Source organism: Agelaius phoeniceus, chromosome 6 (assembly GCF_051311805.1).
Source record: "Agelaius phoeniceus isolate bAgePho1 chromosome 6, bAgePho1.hap1, whole genome shotgun sequence".
Classification (NCBI taxonomy): Eukaryota; Metazoa; Chordata; class Aves; order Passeriformes; family Icteridae; genus Agelaius; species Agelaius phoeniceus.
In genome coordinates, this window is record NC_135270.1 from 59,147,241 (window position 1) to 59,171,681 (window position 24,441).

The 24,441-nt window shown below is 44.3% G+C and overlaps 1 protein-coding gene across 1 annotated transcript; it reads right to left on the minus strand.

Annotated features, from left to right (window-relative positions):
- Positions 1–16,228: 16,228 nt before the first annotated feature.
- Positions 16,229–24,330, minus strand: JKAMP (JNK1/MAPK8 associated membrane protein). Its single transcript, XM_054635550.2, has 7 exons — positions 24,180–24,330; positions 23,942–24,033; positions 23,230–23,384; positions 20,520–20,726; positions 18,663–18,844; positions 17,932–18,008; positions 16,229–17,640 (listed from the first exon to the last, which is right to left on the minus strand). The coding sequence occupies exons 1-7, from the start codon at positions 24,190–24,192 to the stop codon at positions 17,422–17,424; spliced, it is 945 nt and encodes a 314-aa protein (XP_054491525.1). The 5' UTR covers positions 24,193–24,330; the 3' UTR covers positions 16,229–17,421.
- Positions 24,331–24,441: the final 111 nt, after the last annotated feature.

The window sequence follows — 24,441 nt, forward strand, 5'->3', positions numbered from 1 at the left end:
TGTTCAGCAAATGTGAATTCCACACATGTGCAAGCCCTGAATCTGCCCTGACCCAGCAGGAGCACCATGAAAACCACATGGAGGCCAAGGTGTGCTTGGGTAGAGCTTTTTACATCATAAAGAGCTTAGCACTGCCAGTGCCAGGGAGGGAAACACGGCTCCCCTCCCTCGGGGCTGCTCTGAGGATGCACCCAGTGGGTTCTGCAGGAGGGTGATTTGCCCTGGGACTGGTGCAAAGTTGGGGCTGTTGGGGAAGATGAAACAGGAAAGCCTTATAAATATGATTGTCTGGCAAAAGATTTTGAGAATACAGAAACCAAAAGTGAGATTGAAATGAAAGCAAGCTTTGAGATACCTCAGTTACTGAACAACTGGAAAACAATGGTGTGGCCAGCTGAAGGTAATCCCCTTTTGATGGAACAACACCCTCTGCTTGCAGACAGGCCCAAGGGTCAGAGCAAACCCTACTAACTTGGCAGAAGGGGTCCAAAGAGTGGCTTTTAGGGTTTAAAATGTAACACAGTGTGGTAATGTAATGATTCCTATAGGCTGTATGTAAATGCTATAGCGTTGCAGTGTGACGCCATTTCCTGTTTCACCTATCCCAGCCTCTCAGGTGTGCCAACCTCTCCTTTCCCCTTTGCCCTCCTGCTGAGAGCTGCCCATCAATCTCAACATTCCAGCAGGGTCCTGGTGTGGTTGGCAGAAGTTCCAGAGATGCCCCTCAGGTCTGGGCTCATTGGCCTGTCCCAGTGTCTTTATCCCTTGAGCCTTCCCCTCCTCACACCTGGCTGGCCCTCACCTGTCCCTTCCCCTCCCCCTGTCCCCAGGCTCAAAAGGAGATGGGACCATGGGGTCTGCATTCTGTTGGGAGCTGTTACAACATTCAGAGCTCTGTGATCCTGGAATGAAACTCTGGATTAAAACTCTAGGGCAGAATCCTCTCCTCTTTCTCTTCACCGTTGCCTGAACCTTTTCCACCAGAGGTAAACTGAGTTCCTACTCTGCCTGGATTTGTGTGCCCAGCTGCAGCACCCAGCTGGCCAAAGGCATCTCTGAGGTGAAACACCACAGCTGCAGCCTTTGGCCCAGCAGCAAGGGTCAGATGAGCCCAGGCACATCCCACCCTGTAATATTGGGATTAATATTCCATATACTATAGGATTTGTATATTGTACTAGATTGGTTAGTGAGAATTAGAATATTCAGCACAGAAGAAGATTTATTGTATTGTAACAGGAACCTCACTCTCTTACCTTTCTTACTCCCTTATGCTCTTCCCCTCTTACTGTCTCACCCTCTCATCCTCTCTCCCCCTCTCTTCTCTCAGGCCTGCTCTGAGCTGTGGCTGGCAGCTCCCAGCAGGGCCCTGCACCCAGGCCCTTTGCAATAAACCCCAAGTTCCTGACCTGGCTGCAGAGATCTCTCATCTCCAACCCCCCACCCACCCCGAGGCTCCCACAGTGGTATTTGCATTCTCTGAACAGAGACATAATTTTCTCTCTCAGGGTTTTTTTCCTGGAGAAGCACAGAGAGAATAAGAGAAAACAATTCTTAGCTCTACTTGCTGCTCCTGTTGTTTCTGCACGTGTGGAATGTGTTAGGAAGATTGTTTACCTGAAGTAATTTGTCAATTGGATTCTGCTGAGGATTGTTTTGTTTCCTTGACCTATTAGGTCCAAGCTGTGTCCTGACTGTCTCAGGCAGTCACAGGTTTTTCTTTAGTATCTTTTGTATAGTATCTCTTTAGTATAGTTATAATATAGTGTTATGTAATATAGTATAATTTTAATAAAGCAGTTGTTGGGCATTCTGAATCAATGGAGTCACATGTCAATCATTCCCCATGTAAGGGGCTCTCTGCATTGGATACAAAGTGATTTTTTTAAAAAATAATTAATTTTTACTTGAACCTTTGCATAGATTCATAGAATCATAGAATACCTTGAGTTGAAAGGGAACCACAAGGATCATCAAGGCCAGCTCCTGGCCCTGCACAGGGCATCCCCAAAAACTCCACCATGGGCTTGAGGGTGCTCTCCAAACATCTCTTGAATGGTGACTGCTTGATAATAAAAGTCCTGGCAGAATTATGAGTTGGGGATGGCTGCTCACAGGTAACTGCTGAAAGATCTCTGAAGCCCATAAAAGCCAGAGTGGCTTCAAACAGAAGGTGTTTTAAAAGCATTTCCATAATGTGTTTATCTATGCAGGTGTAAAACTCCTAAAACTTCCCTTTCTCCTTCAGTGGGTCTCTAAATCACTGTTTCAGGCCAGCTCTGGGTTAATCTATCAGGTGAGTGTTTTATGCAAGGTGCTGAAATCATAAAGCTGCTTTCTCTTTCACCACTTCAGCTAATTGAGGATGTAACTCACAGGAAAATTAAAACCTTTTACACATTTATTTCACACCTCTAAATATTTCACCTTGCCAAGGAAAGGACAGTAATTTATATGCATGCATGCAGAGCTGGCTCTGCAGACAGCAAATTTCAACAATATAATTTCTTTCCATAGTGTCTCAGCAGGTGATTGTGACTTCCAGAAAAACTGAAGGAGAAAGATTGAATTGGATTTATGCATAAGTTGGGCTGCCCTAAAGACAATCTTGGTCCAATTCTCCTGCCATGGGCAGGGACACCTTCCACCATCCCAGGTTGCTCCAAGCCCCATCCAAGCTGGCCTGGAGCACTGCCAGGGATGGGGCAGCCACAGCTTCTCTGGGCAACATGTTGAGCAAGGTGAGCAAGCAGAATGATTTACCTAAACATGGAAAATATCCAGTATCAAATAAGTTTTTTAAAAACTCGTAGGGAGAAAGTGCCTTTTCATCAGTTGTGTTACTTCACTGTCACTTGTGGAGTTTTTTTAATTGTCAGAAAGAGATTTGAAGGCATACACGTGAATGTCTAGAAGAGACTATAAATAGCAGCAATCTTTGCTTCAGAATGCAGAATTTTCCAGGAGAGATTATTGCAGGGGATGACAGGTAGTCTTGACTTAACCAGCCCTGAAAAATATAACCCCCCCCCAAAAAACCCCAGGAAGAGAATTGGATTGTATATGCATTTCAACAATTGAAAGTATTCCATAAAATAAATCTTGCTGCTAAAAATGCTTATTAATAATAAGAATTAATAAGTTATTAATGGAAGAAGATGGGTGTTTGCTGATGGGTGATCCTGTGAGGGTAAATCTCTCACATAAGAGTCTAAATGAGAGGCATCTTTAATGGGGACCCTGCACAAGCGCTAGAGGAATGACTGGGGAATTGCAGCATTTCCTCTGATCCCAGCTCTGTGCTGCAACTTCCTTTAATCAGGTGTGACTTTGCTCCTGGGTGGGGTTCACCTGCCCAAACGTTTGTCCCCTGTCCCTTTTGGACAGCCAAGAGAAAGAGGCATTTTCAGACATCCTGGAGGATCTGTTTAAAGCAAGTCAGAAGAATAACAGAAACATTTAGGCTGGAAAAGACCTCCAAGATCAAGTCCAACCACTCTGCCAGCCCTGCCAAGGCCACCACTAACCCATGTTCCCAGGTGTCACATTCACACATTTCTGAAATCCCTCCAAGGATTGGATGGTGACCCCACCACTGTCCTGGGCAGCTGTGCCAGTGTTTGACAAACCCTTCAGTGAATAGATTTTTCTCTAATACCCAACCCAAACCTCCCTAGGCACAGCTTGAGGCCATTTCCTCTTGTCCTGTCCCTTTTTCCCTGGGAGCAGAGCCCAACCTGCACTAGCCCCATCCTCCTGTGTGGGAAAAATTGCAAATTCTGCACAAAATTGAGAAATTTCCCTCTGAGCCTTCTCTTTTCCAGGCTGGAGCTCGTCACAAGCTGGAAGCTCTTTCTCTCCTTGGCTATGACAGGAGGCTAAAACTTCAACTCCAATGGAAAAAAGTTTGAGCTCTACTTCTCTTGCTTTCCCTCAGGTATGGCTTGACTTGCAGGGTCAAGGCATTTTCTGCTACCACCCTTCTCTTTGCATTGGGCTTACAAAACAAATCATTCAGGGAGCTGATGGAGATGAAAGGCAGGGTTTCCTTTTCTTGGGAGAAGCAAGGCAGCTGCAGTTCTTTACCCAGCTCACCATGAGGCTGCATGACTGTCAGTGGTGGCACAGGAGGAGGGATGGGAATGTGGCAGGGTGGCCACAGAGAGCAGGACTGGCTTTTTATGAATGCCACCAAATTAGATCAGCTTTAAATTCATCAAGAAACAGCAACCAGGCCTTTTATTTATTTCTCTTTTTTCTTTCTTCCCCCACAGCTGTGTTTGATGTTTGTTGTTCATCCTTTATGGCCAGCTCCCTATCTCACCTCTCTCTGCCCACAGCATGTGTCTGCTTTGCAGCCAGAAGGTTCTTTGTACTTTTTGCTCCCATCCTGCACTCCCTAAATAGTTTTTTTTGTAGGGATGGTGTGTCTCTTATCTCTGAAACTGAAGAGATGCTGTAGTACAACACCCCTGCACAGAGGAGCTCCATCCACCATCCCTCCATGCTCTTCCCTTTCACACAGCAGTGGCTCTTCTGGGAGAAAAATACTGAATTTCAAGCCAGCTGATCCCACTCCTTATCCTGGGCTGCCAGAGCTCATTGTGCAGAAGATTTTTTTGGGGAGGAAAGGAGTCATTTTTATCAGTTCACTATATGTCTAGTGAGTTTCTTAGATGAACAGCATGAGAAAGATCAGTTGTTGTGTGAGAACACAGCAGGCTTCTTCTCACTGATAAATGCAGATGATTCAGGGAAAAAGGGGTGGGACTAAACTACTGGAGTAAATGTAAATTGTGTGATTTCTGGGATGTTAGAATCACAGCTATCCTGTACCAGCTGACAGCACCAAGAGTAGAGAACTGGAGATTATAAATCAATCCCTTAATGCATTATCTTCTATATCTAAATAGCTTTTTATACCTAAGAGGCTTCCACGTGTTTTGCACTTATTTTTTAGCCCTTGTTACTGCTGCACATGAATCCAGTGCTGCTCAGACACATCAGCTGCAGCTTGCTGTGCTGATGGAACTGAATTCCTGCACGAGAGGCAAAGAAACCCTTTGGAAAGAGAGAATGCTGAACCGTGGCATGCGTGGAAAATTGCACTGAGATTATTGAGAATAGAAATATTTTCAAAACATGGTGAGCAGTGCTTGGCCCTCACCCCTGCAGCTCAGTGCTGATGTTCCTAAGCAACTCTCTGCTGCAAGAGGTTTTTAAAATCTTTTTTATTTTCTGGAACAGCAGAGCCTGCCTGCTGCTGCCTGCTTTCTACAGCCCTGGTGAGCTCGCGGAGGGAAATCTGGAGGTTTAACAATTAATGTTAAGGAACTGCTGCAGACAAAGATAATAGAATCATTAATGGTGGGGAAACCCTCTAAGATCATGTGGTCCAGCCATTAGTCCAGCACTGCTAAGCCCATCATTAAAACATAGCCCTAAATGCCATGTCTACACAATTTTTAAACCCCTCCAGAGATGGTGACTGCAGCATTTCCCTGGGCAGCCTGTGCCTGGTCACCCTATCAGTGACAACATTTTCCCTAATATCTAATCTAACCCTTCCCTGGTGTCACTGTCATTTTTTCTGGAAAAATCCCTTTGCCAGGATTTCTCTCCTGGGAAGCTGAGAAGCCTCAGAGAAAAAGGAAAACAATAATTATCTCATTTTGCTTCTCCTGTGTTTTGCTGATTTTTGGTCTGGAGGTTGTTTATCTAACAGGTGGTTGTTTGATTGGTTTCATGTGAATTGTTTTAAGTTAATGACCAATCACAGTCCAGCTGTGTCAGGACTCTGGAGAGAGTCACAGGTTTTTCATTTCAGTATCTTGTTAAGCCTTCTGTTTGTGTCCTTTCTCTATTCTTTAGTATAGTTTTAGTATAGTATTCTTTAATATAATATCATATCATAAAATAATAAATTAGCCTTCTAATAACATGGAGTCAGATTCATCATTTCCTTCCTGCCATGGGGGACCCTGAAAATACCACACCCTGGCACAACTTGAGGCTGTTCCCTCATCAAAAATCACAGTTTTCAGCTAAAAGCATAAGACAGAAGAAGAATTCTGAATCAGTAACTGTGCTAGAGATCCATCTTCTTCTTCAAGGGTTGCTCCAACAGAGACTTGGGAGATATTTGTTTTTTCCCTGCCAGATTTCATGTCAGTGTCACCTTCTGCCACGCTGTTAGAGCTGTTCAAAAATAACTCACAATGCCCCTTCTTTGGGGAAGCCTCTTCCTGCTTTCTTTGTTCTTCCAGTGCTTGCAAGCAGCCCTTCCATTTTTAATTAAACTGGTGGGAAACAACTGCACCAGAAAAAAGCAGAAATTTCTAGAAGTTAAGACACAAACAACTGGAATTTGTTTCATTGGAGCACAAAGTCCTGGATGATCTTATCACAGTTACTGGTCATGGCATGCTTTGTTGTACATGTATTAATTTTGTCCATGTGTGGATGAGCAAGGATTCATTTCAGCAAACCCAGAATGGTGGAATCACAGAATGGTTTGGGTCGGAAGGGATCTTCAAAACCATTTTGTTCCAACCCCCCTGCCATGGGCAGGGAAACCTGCAATGAGATCATCTTCAAATCCCTTCCAACCCAAACCATTCTGTGCTTCTGTGAGTGTGATAAAAAGGTAAAGGCTTTGAAACCTACTCCCAGCTCTGCAGACAGTGCCAAAAATGAAATTACCTTAGAAATTATTCCAGATGTTGAATTTTGCCTTCTCATATCTGTTTCCACAGTGGCACAGGCAGAAAAGTGACTCCCTTGGGTGCACATGTGCAGTTTGCACTTCTGTGTGTGTGTGGTTTACATAAATGTACTCACAGACATGGAATGCGAATTTTTTTCTGTGTCAGAACCTCTCAGAATGTCACATCTGCATTGATGCTTCTTACAGGCTGTGAGACAAACAAACACGTACTTGGAATTCATTCCCTCCAGGCAAAATGCTCAAAATAAAGGTACCTGTATTTCCCAGCAAGCTGTGAGATGAGGTTTTACTGATTTTTTTATGTTCTGTCCTACTTTCTGTTGTGTATATTTGATATACTTTCTGAATGACAACATAAAGACAGATTAAAAATTATTTCGATTTTTTACTAAATCTGGTATAATCAAGCTCCTACACTGGAATAAGATAACATGAAATTTGATCAGGTCCTAATTTGCATGATACATTAATTAGTCATAGTTTCCTTATCTTACAGAATTTTGTCATTTGGTACATAGCTTTGGTTTTTGCAGAAAATTATTTTCTTCTAGTCTAAGTTTTGTACTCATTTAATTTTGGAAGGCTTCAGATGTTTTATTTTAAAGTGTTAAACATTGCACAGTACATTGCTCAGTTAATTGCATTATTTTTAATGTGGAAGAAAAAAGTGAAAAGGAAGAAAACCCATGATGCTCCTCTTCCAAAAAAATCTTCCAAGAAAAAGGTTGAATTTGAAAACCCAAGTACAAAATGTTTGGACTTATACCACTTGATAAGTTTGAATTCAATGGCACATTATACACAAAATTCTTTGGGTCCACCAGTGCAAAGGTCAAAATTCAATTTCATAACTGGTCAAAGTGAGAGCATTTATAGAGAAATGCAGTCCCTACCTTTTAAGGAGAAAATGAGGGGTTTTTTTGATGCCTGACCTTATTAACTGTTAATTTCTTGGTTATAAAGTGACTTTCAAAACCACAAGGTCTGTATAGACCTTGTTTTTACCAGATTCATGGGAGAGTTTGCTACTCTTTTGGTCATTTTATCAGGACATTTTTATAAGGAATATTTAAAAGAGTCAGTGAGAGGCTGATTTGGATCCCAGTCCCTCCCACGCCTCTGAAGGACCAGCTGAAAAGGAGAAATTAAAATCAACAGATATTTAGTGGATTCAAACTATGATGTGAAATAGGAAGAAATTTAGAAAAGAAGACTGTTCAGCCATTATGAAAGATTTTGTACTCCTCCAGAATTTTAACCTGAGTTAATCCTGCAGTGAAGGTCCCTCAGATAGTAGATTTCACAGGTTAACATTTCAAGTTTCTTTTCATTACCAAGCTGCCTTGGTTATTTTTTAACTCTTTCTGTGATTAAATGCAATTAAATAGAGGAAGTACAGCCTTAACCACTGCTCCTTCAGTATTCTTTCTTTGCAGGCTGTTGAAATTCAACTGTGAAATCTCAGAGGGGCTAGAAAATAGAAGATCCTCGTGCAGATATTATGAAAACTTTTAAAAAACCCCACCAGTGGCAGTAAAGGGATTCATTATCTGCTGTTTTGGAAATTTCATTTGTTTTGGCATAGTCTGTTTTATTTTTATAGGCTATATTTAATTCTCATAGCAAAACTGAAAAAATCCAACCGGAAAAAAATGGAATTTAAAGAGACAGACATTTTGAGATTCTCAGAAAAGAGAATCTGTGGCATAGATGTTTCTCCTTCTGAATGTCACCTGAATTGCAAGGCATTGCAAAAGGTGTGAGCAAGCAAAATAATCCAAATATTCTGTGGACTTAACCATGTTACATTTGTGGAACTCAATGTTCAGATCATCAATTTAGCACTATAATAATAATTTTCTATTTATTATTATTATTTATAATTTATATATTATATAAATTATATAGAAATTATATATTATATGCTATATTTTATATATTTCTAATCTATAATTTTATATAATTATTTTATAAATATTTTAATAATTTCATTCTTATTTTTATTCTTATATTAATTGCTTCTCCCCTGATCTGCCTTTTGAAGGGTTGCAGGACAAAAGGGGGAAAAGGTGAGGCTCTTCCTGGTGAACCAAATCCTGCTTTTGAACCCCCTTCCCTGTACAATCTGAGCTCAGAATCCCTTCAGAGAAGAAAAGATGAGTTCCTGGAAACTTGTGTGAAACCATTGCTCAGAATTCTACTATTTTTCTTGGTGGCAGAACTATTTCATTAGTGTCCTCGTGAAATGAATGTTGCCATTAATTAACAATGTAATTACTGTAAAAATGAGCTGCAGCCAGCATCCAGCCCTGGCCCTGGATCTTGTAGGCAGTGATAAATGTCTTATCTTTACTCTTCTGAGCATTAACTTCAGTAAAAATATTTTTTGCTGGGGAAGTTGACCAAGTTGTTTGAGAGTCCAGGGAGTCATGGTCTGATGATGACCAGAGAGCTGCAGGCCAGGAATTTCACAGCCTGAGTGGAGCAGAAGCACTGTCTTTTTTTGTTTCTTTTTTCTTTTTCTTGTTTGTTTTTTTGTTTTTTTCCCTTTGTTCTGCATTTTTACAGCTGCTCAGTTGAGTTGATTTAAAGACAATATCTCATCAATGCATTTTTTCCTTCACATTTTTGCTACATGTTGCCCAAGCCTGGTCAAGATGGATTTCTGGTTCTGTATTTTTTTGCTATAAGGGTGCTGGGGTTTCTTATTCCTCTTTTTTCCCTTTGGTTTATCCTTTCCTCCTCTGTATCAGATTTCTTTGCTCATACACTTCTTTAGGTAGGCTCGTGCTTCTTGCACAACCCCTGTTTTGTATAGGAAATTAAAAAAGGAAGCAATTATCCCTTGTTCTGAGTGCATCCTGTAAATCACACAAATGCACAATGTTCACCCAAGAGAGAAGTATAAATCTGTGCTCAAACTTTTATCCTTTACCTACCTGAAAGCATCTCTTTTCTCCCTGTGTACTTTTTCCATGGAAAATATTGCCTCTCCCCACAAGCCTGCCTTGACTTGTAATTTAAGTCCTTGTAGCAGAAATCCTACCAGTTCTCTATGTCCTTGCCCTCTTTGCCAGTTTTATTCTCATCAGATATATCAGAGGGAATTCATGAATAAAGATGGAATGGAATAGAGCTCAAAAGCATGTAGACACATCTTATATTCACATGAGAGACCTGAAAATTAGAATGCACGATTTTTTTTCTTTTTTCCTTTTTTTTAACAACATCTCCTAAATATGCCTACATTGGTTTTGTCTGTTAGGATTCAGCTTGATCCTGAGTAGCTGCTTTTACAATCAAATATTTCCCAGGGAAAGAAGGATTTCAATAAGGAACCTGGAAAGGTAAGAGAGATATATTTGTCCTGGCTCAGAGCTTTTACTACTGAGACCATGGACTAATGTTGAAGGGCTTGAGAGGCATTGAGAGGTCTGATGAGCTTGGAGGAGAGGTTTTGTGTGCTGGGATGCAAGGGAAGAGAGGGTGATGAGGTTAGGATGTGGATTTGGGAGGGACTAAATGTGCAGTAAGAGCATGGGGCAGACAGATGGGTGTGGGAGGTTTGTCAGCAGGGATGAGGTCGGGTTCCTGGTCTGGAAAGTTGAGTGTGCAGATTTCAGAGTCATCCTGGCTGACTTCCTCCATGTGTTTTTTATGTTTTTATTGATTTTCACTGTGTGTGGGGGGAAAATCTAAATTTGTTGGGGGCTCTACACTCATCTGTCCACAGGGGCTCTCCTGGCTGTGTCCACAACCTCTCCTCCAGAAATATACAGATCAAACAAGAGGCTGGGCCATGAAAAACTCTGCCATGCTGGGATTGGGCAGCACGAGCTGGGAGCCACATTGTCCCCATTCCATGGCCACTCCACCTGCTCTTCTGCAGCATCCACAGTGGCCCCAGTCACCCATATTCCTATTCCCTGTGTCTCTTTCATTTTCCTGCACTTACCTGCCTGTCCTGGGTTTTGAGATGTGGGCGGGGATGTGAATTCTATTCTCATCTGTCAGAGGTGGGGCAGTTATCTTCTGTTCATTAGGCAGTTTTATCTCTTCCACAACCAATCCTCCCTCTGGAAAATACCTTTTGTTAATGGGCCAGTGAGTGCCAGTGCATGACTGATAAAAATTACATCATCCTCTGCCCAGGGGAGGAGCCAAGCATTCCTACCTGGATCCAATCTGAGGTTTGGGACAGCACAGCAGCCTTTGCCCAGTGCATTCCCAGAGGAGCAGCTTCTGCTGCCCTGCATGGCCAGAGGGAGCCCAGGCCCATCTCCAGCAGCCCTGGAGCTGCAGAGGAAAACTCCCCCCTTGTGCAGGATCCCTGCTCCAGCAGAGCCACAGCTGGCACTGCAGGAGGGCTGAGCCCCCATGGGATGGGGCTGTGCCACCCCCTGACACACAGGGGACAGGGCATGGTCTGACTCTGCCAGTGCTGTTTTGGATCACTGCATTGTTAATTTTATTTTTATTTTCTTCCCTAATAAAGAACTGCTATTCCTTCTCCTATATCTTTGCCTGAGAGCCCCTTAATTTCAAAATTATAACAATTCAGAGGGAGGGGGTTTACATTTTCCATTTCAGGGGAGGCTCCTGCCTTCCTTAGAAGACACCTGGCTTTTCAAACCAGGACACTGCCTCCACTGATATTGCATGCCTACCATCCCATCCTTCATTGTCAAGCCTTCCCCATTTTAGGCACTGGTTGAAGTTTTCTCTGAATTATTGTAATAAATCTGTTGGAGTGAGTGATGGTGGTCAAGACATCCCCCAAGGCTGCTGTCACTGTTCCTTGGAACAAAGAGGAGCTTCCTTCCCAAAGAAAGTAGGGCACTGAAATGCTGAGTGTGAACTGTGCAGCTTCCAAAGATTCCAGAGCTCCTTTGGTCTGCAGCAGATGCTCTGTCCCCAGGGGAATTGTCTGACTCCTGGTCACCAGTCTGAGCTGAGACGGGACAAATCCGATGCCAGGAGAGCAGGAAATATTCTCTGTGCATGTCTGACCTCAGACAGGTGGATTCACAGCCGGCCTTGAGGGTTGTTCTCACTCTGGGGGTGGAGGGGTTGTGCTCCCACATCACCAAGGACAGCCATGGTCTGTAACTCCTCAAGCATCCCTAAAAATCAGGGCTAGGCTGTCACTGCTGAGTAAACCATTGTGCTGGATTCATTCTCGTGCTCTTTCTGGCAGCTGAGCTAAGCAGGACATACAAAAGAGATGCCAAATATACCTTGGTACTTTCCTACTCTGTCTTTCCCTAAATATGATCCATTCTAAATGAGACTGCTATCAGAGGATTGCTCCTTCTTTTGAGTCCTGAACAGAACTAGGCATAAAAAGCATTTGTAAGTGTAAATTTTCATTCAGTGACACACTGGTAACACTTTCTCCTTTTTTAACTTTTCCTACTTTGCTTTATTTCATCCCATTTTGATGAAACAACTGAAGTTACTTCCTTTTCTCTTCCATTTTCTTTAGGGGCTTTCAGTATTTCTTGCACTTGCCCTCCACTATTTTAATCTGCAAAATGCCTCAGTCTGCATGCTGTGTTCAGGAGGTGATGTGTGTGAGGGGAATATATTCCTTTGTAGGAACCATGTCAGATCAAGCTCATTCTTCTCTGTTTGGACCATTACAGTGATGCAAAATATCAAAGTAGTTCACAGCAATGAGACTCAGCTCACCTTTCTCTGCCTTCCTCACACACCTGTTTCTACCAAGAGAGCCATTTCTTCTGTTCTCCATATTTCACTTTTTTTTTTTCATTTTTATGCTGATTTTTCTGCTACAGTCTTTTATTAAAGAAAAAAAAAATAAAGCCCGTGAGAATATCCAAACATCTATACTTTGAGTTTATCTGATGTCTCTAGACTTTGATCACAGGAGTGGATATGACAGGTTTACCCAAGTTCAGAGTCTCAGAGGGAACAAAAACAGGTAGTGCAGCACTTGACATTGAAGTCCTGCACAGAAATGAGTTCAGAGTCCTGTGTTGCTTCACATCCTGGGCCCAGTTTCATTCCTTTGCTTGGCTTTATTTCCTGGGTATCATTTTGTGTCTCTGTTCTCCAAATCTCCCAGCCTGCACAGATTGTTCCTGCCCTCCCTTTCTGTGTTTTCACCTACTGCAGCAAAACTGAAGGGATGTATTTTTCCACTGAAAAGTCATTTAACTTGTGACTTGTGTTTCTTTGGCCTTAACCAAGATGAGACTCCACTATGCTGAGAGATGCACATTCATCAAATTAGACTCTTTTTTGGCCAGAGCTACTCGTGATTATATTTAAGTGCTCATCAGAAATAGGTGAGTGAAGTTCAAATCAGCTTCATTTCCCAAAATAGCCCTGCTGGGTAAGGCTCAGAGCTGGTCCTACCAGGATCCTGTCTTCTGCAGTGATCAATAGTCCTCCTTGGAGAAGTAATGCAAGAACAGTCAAATATAGAATGGCCCCTCTTCTGTATAATCTCCATGACAAATGGAGTGTCAGGAACTTCTCTGGATGAGGATGATATCTGCATTTTAATAGCTTTTGATGGAATTTTATGCTATGCTGGATCTTCGCTGCAGTGTTCTCCTATCACTGATTGATTCTTTTAGCTCACATATACATTTATCCTCCCTAATAACTTATATAATTTATTTAATAAGGACAAGAATTCTCCTGTTTTAAACCTGCTGTCTCAAAAGTTTATTGGCATCCTGCAGTTCTTGTAGTATGAGATACAGTAACTCATCTCTTCAACTGCTCCAGCAAAGGTGTGTGTGTGATTTTTACACACCTTTAATCTATGTCCCTTCAACTGCCTCTTCTTCAGGCTGAACCAAAATAGTTGGAAAAATCACCCTTGATAATTGTTACCCATGCTTAAGTGAATGGAATAATGATTCCTGTTGGTTTGCAGGAGGTCTGGCCTCATACTGGAAATAATCTGTTTTTTTCCTGAAGGACTCAGGTGATAGGACAGAACAAATGCTTATCATGTCTGCAAATGACAAACATGATAAGAGTGGGAGCACCCTCTGCAGGACAGAACTAGAATTAAGAATTATTTTAGCAAGCCAGAAAATTAATTGAAGGGGAAAAACGTTCATAATAATTTTTTAAAAATCTGTGTGTTTTGCATTTAGGTAGAAACAGTTGTTTGTGCAAATCCATCATGAGGGAGGTATTCAAGCAGAGATAAACAGAATTAAAGCTGAACAGTTGAACTTAACAAAGATTTGCAGCAATGAAAAAGGCAACAGTCAGAGCAGTGTGTGTGAAAAGGTGGCCTGGCAAGGTTTAAGGTGTGTGTTCTCACCTGTAGCTTTGGTATAGGACAAAGCTGGAGTTTAAAGGAGGATGCAGTTTATTTTGAGATTGAAGAGGAATTCAGTAAAGATGATGAAAAAAAGGTTGAATAAATGTGCAACTTTTCAATTTAAAGCAGGTAAATCTAAGAGAAGGCATGGCAGAAACCATCAAATAAATAAAAAAATTCCTAGCAGGAGAGTAAGCTTTTCTCCTTGCCCACTTTTTCAGACAAATAACTGGGAACAGAACAGATTTTACAGAAGAAGAAGGCCCTTAGAAAGCACTGACAGCACAGAAAGGGAGGCCCTGGAATCAAACTGGAATCAGTTGTCTGAGTTTTGCAGAGACAGAGTATTTCTGCCACCAGGGTTTTTAAGGACAAATCAAACATCTGGCAGGGGTTCTTAGGTCTAATTATTCTGCTGTACAGCAGAGATGGACTAAGATGACCTTTTGAGATTACTTTCAGTATTCTTTCTACTACTGTAAAAAAAGAGGAATTAAACCTAAGCAGGCTAATCTTGGAAGAAACCAAGAGAGAAACAAAAGAGAAGTATACAAAATTTTAAAAAGAAATAAAAAACACCAGAAAAAAAGGAAAAAAAGGAGACTGGTTAAGCCAATCAGTTACTGACAGACCCTGCTTTTATTCATAACAGCCTAAGTCTAATGTTCAGTCATTACACTGTCTAAAAACCTTCTCTCTGCTTTGCAGAAAAGAGAGATAAGTTTGGAAGGAAACAAAGAGGAGTATCCAAGGGCAAGGTCCCTGCCTGAGGCATAATCAATATCCTGTGTCTGGTGCTTTCAGCCAGGGATTGTAGGAAAAGGCCTGGGATGCAGCTGAGGTGTGGAACAGGCTGTGAAATGTGGAATTGATGCTTTGAAATGATTCTGTACATCTTTCAGGCCCTTGGCTATCAGCTCTGTCTGATGACATCTGTCTGGAACCAAGATGAAATTTAGCTGGGTACTGGTAGAGCTGATCCAACATTATTGAGTCAACACAATTTTGTGGGAGCAAAGGAGAAAAAGTTTCCCTGTTTGAGCATGACCTGTGCTGCTCTGGCTGTTCCCACCCATTTTATTTGGTGCCATAGACACAAGTTTGTGTTGGTTTTGGAAACTCCTAAAATTTGTTCAACAGGGTCAAATGAATTATGTTGTTGAAAGAAAAACTGTCTTTTTAATGTCAGAGGAATACATTAACCTTTGTATTTCCATAAGCAAAAACTCATTTTATTCTTCCTGATCTCTCTAGAAACAGTGAAACTCTTTGGAAAATATTTAGAAAACTGTAGTAATATTCAGTTGTAATTATTTTTTTCACAGAGCAATAATAAAATAAGATATTTTTGCAGTGAACTCAAGGTAACAATAGGCAAAAGCCTGAATGACCTGACAGTGCTTCATGGTAACATGTTAATAACTACTTGAAAACAAACAAACAACAACAACAAAAAAAAAAATAGAAAAGAAAAAAAAAGAAAAAATACTTTTTTCTTTTCGAGATGACATTTTTAAGAAAATCTTTCAGTCCTTATATTTTAATTTTTAGGCACAGCAATCTACCCCATTTTAACTCTTAACTGAAGAGCTGTGGTAATAGCAATGAGCGGGCTGTAAAATAGTCTGAGCATCACTGATCTTCCCAGAACTCTTTGCTTTTCCTCAAAGGATAAATAAAACTAACAGACTTCAACTCCTGCAGCTTGTGGCTGGGTGGTGATCACTGCAGGACTGTGGTTGATTTATTTTTATATTCTTTAAAATTTTTGTGTGAGCAATTTGTACTGCTGTTTCTGTGGCTGCCATTATATATGTATTTATAATTCTTTTATTGCTACTGGGAGATGATAAAAGGCTTTATTAATTTGTATTTCACATTCCAGGTTTTGCTGAAGGCTAAAGCACTGGAGTCCAGCAGAAAGGTCAGTGGTTGAAGTGCCAGGCAAGGTCCATGGGGTGCACTGCCCTCCTATAAGCTTTGCTTTTAATAGAATCCCTCATTCTGCTTTCAAAATCAACACACTCATTTCCAGACCTAGCAAAATATGTACTCTTTACCTGAGGCTTGTTAGTTTTCTTTTTAAAAACAAGATCCAGCACAATATTTAAACCCAAAATCCAGCATAACATTTAAGCCAAATACACATAGTCCACACAGAAATACACATGAATGAGTGAAGTCCTCAGATGTGGTATTTAACATGAATTTTAATCCCATACTTTTAAAACTCTCCTCTAGATCACTGTGTCTGCAAATTAAACATTGTACACAGCAATACAGACACTATTTGATTTAAGATCAATTACTTCCTCAATCCCCAAATAAAACCTCAATTCTGCATGCAAGAGTGAGTTTGTTTGCACACAATTTTAGGTGCAGTGAACCTGTCAAGTGGCATTTCACACGAAAATAAAAAAAAAAATCACATAAAGCTATGAGGAAGGGCATATCAGATATACAAAACCCTTCCATGGGGGAGAGTGACAGTCAAGGCAGCCTGGCTGAGGTGACACCTTTCAAAGGCTCTGAGCTCCTGGCAGACTCTGTCCTTAGCAGTGCTGGCAGGTGATAGAATGAAAAAAGCATTATTGTCACAGACATATCAAAATATGCACTGTTACAGCCAGTGATCCATACAGTGAAAGAGGTTAATTTGAGAGGATCTTAGTTTTGGGTCTGTTTTTGGCCCTTCAGCACTGCTCTGCATCTTCCTCTAGACCCTCTACAGCATCAAGTTTTGGTGACCAATACTAACCCAACTCCCAAAAAAAGAAAATCTTTAATCTGATCTATCTCCAGGAAGGTCTCCATATATGAAGCACACAAACTCTACTTTACAGAGAGTTTTACAGTGCATTTCTTCTTCTTTTCCAGTGCATTTCTTCTCCAGCAGTCAGACTCAAACATCATGAGGAATCATGCACGTTTTATCTTTTGATGGAAGGAAGAAAACAGTCTGTTTCCACTGGTGGGGGACAGAAGCTAGAGTATGTGATGAAAATGAAGTTCTCTGGTATATTCAAGCTCTATTTTTTTTTTTATTAAAGTCTACTGAAAACCAGGCTCTATTGTTTTATTCAAATACCGTGCTAGGAAATGAACAATACACAAGCAAACCATTGTACTAGGATGTGTCACAAGCTTTTTACACAGATTCACAGTGATAAATAGATAAAAAGACATTGCTTTCCATCTATACCAGATACTTAGTAAGAATACAAAGTGCAGCTTTTTAATATTATACAGTCTCACCCAGAGGTGTTTCACCAGAAGTCTGGCACACAAACAAGTTCTTTTTGAAAACAGAAGTTTCCAAAGCATGACAAGCACTGAAATGGCTTCATCCAGATCCCTGGGACAGAGTTGTTGGCACAGGCTCCTTTCAGTGTCCATTCCCACCCTCGGAGAGAATCCGTGAGGGCTCTGTGTACTTTGCTGTCATCAGGTAGAAGAGGGCAGGGGCAGGTACCAGGGCAAGCAAAGGCAGGTCCTGCTCAAGCTTATCCAGTTTGGAAATGGAGATGATTCCATAGGCATGGAGTAACCAGTGGCTGAAGAGGACAACGAGCCTTTTCTTCCTCACGAGCAGATCCTTGAAAAACTTGCAAAATAAAGACAATTTCCTGTTAGCATTCAGCCTGTTAGCCAGCATATGACATTTAAGAGCTGTGACAGGTAGAGCTCCTGGGTTTGAGCCCTTCCAGCACACACCCAGCTTCTCAGTGCACCATCAGAGGGAATTCTCACATGAGATTCCTCCAGCCAAGAGGGGAAGGGATAAAGGAAAAGGGTTAAATGTAAAATACACCACTGAGAAAAGGCAAGAGACAAAGTGGTCTCTGTTCACTCAAGTCTTTTTTACTCTTTTAACACAGGAAACATGTTTACCCACCTCCACTTCAGAAGCAGACATGTACACAGCCAGTGTAACCAAAGAGAGCACCAGGATGATGTATGGGAAGGCATAATCTAAAGGCAAACATGCAATATGTTAGCAGGCAAAAAAATGGCACAGCTTATCCTTCAGCAGAGAGTTTCTCCACAGGCGTGAAGCAAACTGAGCTGCTCTAGCTGCCTCTTAGCATGTGAGGGTCAGCAAAGCACAACCTGCACAGCTCTTCCCTCTGAGGTTTCCTGCTATTTCTCAGTGGAGTTACTCAATGCTTATACCACAAATTGAAAAATGATAATGAGAAAAGTAGTCGGGCTGAGTGGGGATTTTGTGGCACCTCTCCAAATGTGACAAGAATGGCTATTTTTGGTTTGGCTTCCAGCAATCTCCCCAAATTTACACTGAAATCCATCTCTGAAATCAGACAAACTCTGCCTTAGCAAAAAGTGGAACCAGCTCACTCTAAGGTACTTTCCTTTCTCACACCCTCTCTCCTTTTTTGGGAAAGGGACAGTCTCTAGCAGCACTGGCTGAGGCAAAGCAGTGTTGGTCAGGAGCCTGCTGAGGATAGAGCTCCTACCAAGCAACCTTTTTAGGTGAAACTCCTCAAAATAACTATAAACAATATCCTTATTCCCAAAGCAAAAAGTGTCCCCTCCTTCTGTCCTTTAAGTCCTTTCTTAGTGAGCACTGACAGGTGTGTTCAGGAGTGTTTTTAGGAGAGAACTCACAGAGGAGGCCTCCTCCCACAGCCTGCAGCACGGTGAGGATGGGGAAGAAGTAGAGTGCTGCATAAATGCTTTTAAATCTGTCAGATCTCCCCAAACCACAGGCAATCTTCTTAACCAGGAGAGGCCTCAGCAGCATCATCAGCACGAGACAGAAGGCATAATAGATAAACACAATGGTGTACCTGAAGAAAAAGAAAAATTCCTTAAAATGTGCAGTTTTCTCACAGACTCAGGTCACAACCAAGGAATTTAGGGTTAGTCAGTGAACTCTAAAGACTTTATGGGTAAAAGGTTTAAAAACAGAATGATGGGCCCAATTTTCCTTAAGGGAAACAGTCAAGATGTTTCCTTTCCAAGGAAAGGAAAACAAAGAGAAAAAAAGAAGTTTTAAGCTACATAGTGATAGGCTGAGAGGACACGGTCTCAAGCTGCACATGGGGAGGTTCAGATTGGACATCAGGAGGAATTTCTTCACAAAAAGGGTGATCAGACACTGGAATGGGCTGTCCAGGGAGGTGATGGAGTCACCATCCCTAGAGATGTTTCAGGAAAGACTGGAATTGGCACTCAGTGCCGTGGTGGTGCTGGGCCATAGGTTGGACTCAAGGATCCAAGAGGTCTTTTCCAACTAATTTGATTGTGTGAAAGCCTGGGCTATGTCACTCCCTTTGATTACTCAGAAAGTCATTAAACATTGCTACATCCATGTAAAACAGCTCAATGCATGAAAGATTCAGGGGATTGATTGCCATTGACCTGAACACTTTTGGCAGGAGAGGCAGGGGGGCACACACACTGACAGGGGGGTACACACTGACAGAGGGTAAACGCAGGGGGTGCACACTGACAGAGGGGGCACACACAGGGGGTGCACACTCACAGGGGCACACTCACAGGGGGCACACACAGGGGGTGCACACTCACAGGGGGCACACACAGGGGTGCACACTCACAGGGGGTGCACACACACAGGGGACACACACAGGGGGTGCACACTCACATGGGCACACTCACAGGGGGCACACACAGGGGGTGCACACAGGGGGTGCACACTCACAGGGGCGCACACTCACAGGGGGCACACCCAGGGGTGCACACTCACAGGGGTGCACACACAGGGGGGCACACTCACAGGGGTGCACACTCACAGGGGGCACACCCAGGGGTGCACACTCACAGGGGTGCACACACAGGGGGGCACACTCACAGGGGTGCACACTCACAGGGGGCACACCCAGGGGTGCACACTCACAGGGGGTGCAGACACAGGGGTGCACACTCACAGGGGGCACACCCAGGGGGGCACACTCACAGGGGTGCACACTCACAGGGGGCACACACAGGGGGGCACACTCACAGGGGTGCACACTCACAGGGGGCACACACAGGGGTGCACACTCACAGAGGGTACACACCCAGGGGCGCACACTCACAGGGGGCACACCCAGGGGTGCACACTGACAGGGGGCACACCCAGGGGTGCACACTCACAGGGGGCACACCCAGGGGTGCACACTCACAGAGGGTACACACCCAGGGGTGCACACTCACAGAGGGTACACACCCAGGGGTGCACACTCACAGGGGGTGCACACAGGGGTGCACACTGACAGGGGGCACACACAGGGGTGCACACTCACAGAGGGTACACACCCAGGGGTGCACACTCACAGGGGGTGCACACAGGGGTGCACACTGACAGGGGGCACACACAGGGGCACACACAGGGGTGCACACTGACAGGGGGCACACCCAGGGGTGCACACTCACAGGGGGCACACACAGGGGTGCGCACTGACAGGGGGCACACACAGGGGCACACACTCACAGGGGGCACACCCAGGGGTGCACACTCACAGGGGGTACACGGCCTCGTGGGTGCAGTGCACGGTGGTGATGTAGTCGGGGCTGGGGTTGTAGAGCATGGTGTACCAGTCCGAGAGCTTCTTGACGGGGCAGGAGCGGATGTGCAGGGAGCCCACGGGGTCGCTGAGCAGCAGCGTCACCAGGGCTGCCACGCTGCACTCCAGCAGCGCTGTCAGGTGCTGCAGCAGCGCGCTGGAGCTGCGGGACAACAGCACTGTTGTTTAGCAGAGATAAACAAAACTCCACAATTTCTGTCAAAGTTGTAAAGCTGGTATATTTATTACAGCGCTGCATGCATGGGGAGATTACTCTCCTTAAAAGAAATGTGTATCTCTGGGAAATCCAGGTCCCTTTTTATCCCCCTCTCAAATCCATATGCATGCAATTTCACAATAGGTTCATACATATTCACTTTTACAAATTTCCCGTGAGGTTTGCCACTAGTTCTTCTTTATCAGAAAGAATTCCTAGGTCAGGTTCACCTGCTCTCACAGCAGTGTCTGTCTCCCTCTGTCTCCCTCTGTCTCCCCCTCCCTCATCTCTGTCCTTCACTGAAGCAGTTTCTCTGAGCCTCGGCTTTTTACGAGAACAGGCAGTCAGACTAAACAGCTATGTTTTCAAACTACAGACCTAACTCAAAGATGTACATTTCACCCAACTCAAAATGGATTTCTACTCTGTCTCACTGTCACTGCCGGGCTCTCGGAACCTCTGCTGGCCACAGCCACCCCGAGATGCATTACAAAGTCTCTACAGAGCCACCCCGAGATGCGTTACAAAGTCTCTTTTCCCAGCCCAGCAGTGGAAGAAGGAGTCAGAATTCTCCTATTCTTGTTCTCAAGGTTATTATTTCTTATCTATGAAATTCTTTCTCCGACCCGCCAAGGTCTGTCTGGCAGGTTGGGTTGAGGCACACTGCCCATCCTTGGGGCGGTGTTATCCTTTTATACCAAAAACTATGTGTACATTATTTACAGTAACTTCCCAATACCTATCACCTATGTTAGACAGTGAGCTTCTGCTCTAAACCAATCTAAAAATGCCAACATCACCCAGAAGATGGAGGCCAAGAAGAAGGAGAAAGACTGGACACACCCAAATTCCTCCATCTTTGCTCCCTGAACCCCTATTCTAAAAAACTCAAAAATCTACTTTTCACCCTGTGACAAACTATTATTCTACTTAAACTCTCTTTGTAGGAAAGACATTCTGTGCTGTTCTTGTGAGCCAGCAAAGGCTTCCTGATGATAAGGAAAGCCCCATATCTCTCCTGAAGAAGAAACCGAGGTTGTCACCATGGAGACATGATGAAGGAGAGAAAGTTAAGACATATGGACTCTAGCTGGCTCACAGAGTGATGTGGCTCCCTGATCACCTACTGAGAACTTTGTTTCTTTCCTATAACCAATGGGCAGTGAATGTGTATGTTGAGTGAATGCAAATATCTTGAAAGAGTATAAAAGCAACATGTTGCTATAATAAACCTCTCTTGCACCCTTCTGATGGAGCCGTGGTACTTTGTGCTGTGTCACGCTCTATAATGACATCTCTTGACTTGTAATTCTTCATATAAAGGTTGGGAATTGTTTTTTCCATGGGTCAAGATCAAAGGCACGGGGGTCTTGGGCTCTGAGCCAAGGTCTCCAAGCCCCCTGACAGGGTCTCGAGTCCTCCAGGGCAGCCAGAAGAATTTCCTGGGTTCCCACACCATGCTGCCAGCTCCTGCAAATCCCAACAGCCCTGGAATCTCACAGAGCCTTCTGCAGAGTTAAAACCTGCTCAGTGTGAAAGCTCTTTGACAATCTCAGGTGGTTTAGTGTGTAAAAGAAAAGAGGGTGATGCACCACACGTCTCAGAAGGGGTGACATTGCTGCTTGTGATATAAGCAGAACTGCCAAAGCTGCAGGTCCTCATTGAAGATGGGAAATATTCATGTATTAAACATTCCCAGTCCCCTATCTGTTCAGTGCTCATAGAATCACAGAATGATTTGGCTTAGAAGGGACTTTAAAGACAATCCAGTTCCAACCCCCTGCCATGGACAGCTCAGTACACTCCAGAGCCATCACTCCTCAAAAAACTCCAGTCTAACACCTAATGGCCACAGGCAGCTGTGGGTTTAAACCTCTTTTTTACAGAACTTCTCTGATGTAAAGGCCACAGCAGTTCTGCTATCAAGACCCTAACCCAGAATACATATTCCTAAAGAGAAAACTCAAACCCATCCTCTCATTGCATGTGTGCAGCCCTACTGATACTGACCCAGGGGAGAGGGGATGATACAACCTGCTCTTCTGTTTGCTGGGAAACCAAATCCAGCCCAGACTGCCATCTGGACTGTGCACTGGCACATTAAAGAGGTACAGACCATGCCCTGAGGGCAGTGACTGGACAGGGTGCCCTGCAGGACACTTAAATTTGTAAATAAACCCTCCTACAGCTGCTCTAAACTTCTGTGCAACCATATCAGCTCAGTCAACAACAAGGGTGGATGGGGCTCTGAGCAACCTGGTCTGCTGGGAAGTGTCCCTGCCCATGAGAGAGAACTGGAACTGGATGATCTTTAAGGATCCCACCCAATCCAAACCAGTCTAGGATTATGAAAACTGCTGGACAGTTCAGTTCAGCATCTCAGATTGATCGCTCGTGGATAAAAGATTTCCAATTTTAAACAACTCATCTAGAGAAAGGGTACACAAACCTCTTTTTTCCAGAATACCACTCAATAAAGAACCAGTGTAAGACCAGGGGCAGCATGGCCATGAAGCCGAGGTACAGCCAGTCATAGCGGTCTGGAGATCCCAAACACTCCCTGCAGATTTTGTTGTCATCGGTTCTTTGGCCTCTAGGACACACCTGCAGAAGGCAGAGCTTGGACTCACAATGCCACCACCAACAGCAAATCACTGCAGTTAATGGAAAAACAGCTCGGGGAAAGACACAGATCAGATTTTTAAAGAGATGAAACAATAACCCCAGTAATTTCTCAGCTTACACGTGCTCTCTGTGGCTCTTCTTATTTAATATAAACAAGGGTGAAGCATGATTAAAAGCCTTCATGCAAGCCACCATTTTCCTCTCCTGCTCTCACACCACTCCGTCTCACCTCAGTTCCCTCAGCAGGCTGCTCACAACCACAGCTCTCCAGTTTCATCCCGCCCTTCCCGGCTCTGGCTCTCCCCCAGCACTCCGGTAAAACCGGCGTGCACAGGGACTCATTTCGGCACAGCTCCCCGCACCATCCCGTTCTGTGTCAGATTTTCCAGGCCCGGTACAGCATCGAGCCCCCAGCACCTCGTGTCCCGGTGCAGCTCCTGTTTCGGTCTGGGGCCGTTCTCGCCCCAGCAGCCCCCGGTACCGACCTGCAGGGCCCGGCCTGAGCCATCCCGCACCGGGCCCAGCCTCGCACTCACCCCGCAGTCCCCGTAGGTCTCCACGGAGCCGTTCACCGACAGCACGGTCCTGCCGCAGTACAGCCCGAGGCAGGCGGGCTGGATGTCCACAGCTGCGGGCAGAGCGCGGGCCGCGTTACCGGGAGAGGCACCGAACGGCAGTCCCGGCCCGCTCCAGCGCTGGCAACACCCTCAACCCCATCCAGGCCCCACCCGCATCCCCAGCCCCGTCCCGGTGCCCCATCCCGGCCCGTCCTACCGGCGCGGAACATCGCGGTAACCCAGCAACCGCGGCCCCGGTACTTCCGCCGCGGCACTTCCGCTTCCGCCGCGGGTCGGCTCCGCCCGGGAATGCGGGCCGGGAACGCGAAGGGGCGGGGACTCCAAGGGGCGTGGCCCCGGTCAGGGCGTGGTCATCGAATGGGCGTGGTCATGAGGCGGGACTTCAACGGGTGTGTTGGTAGGTGGGCGTGGCCTCTGTCAAGGGAAGCCCCGAATGGGCGTGGTCTCACTTTGTGGGC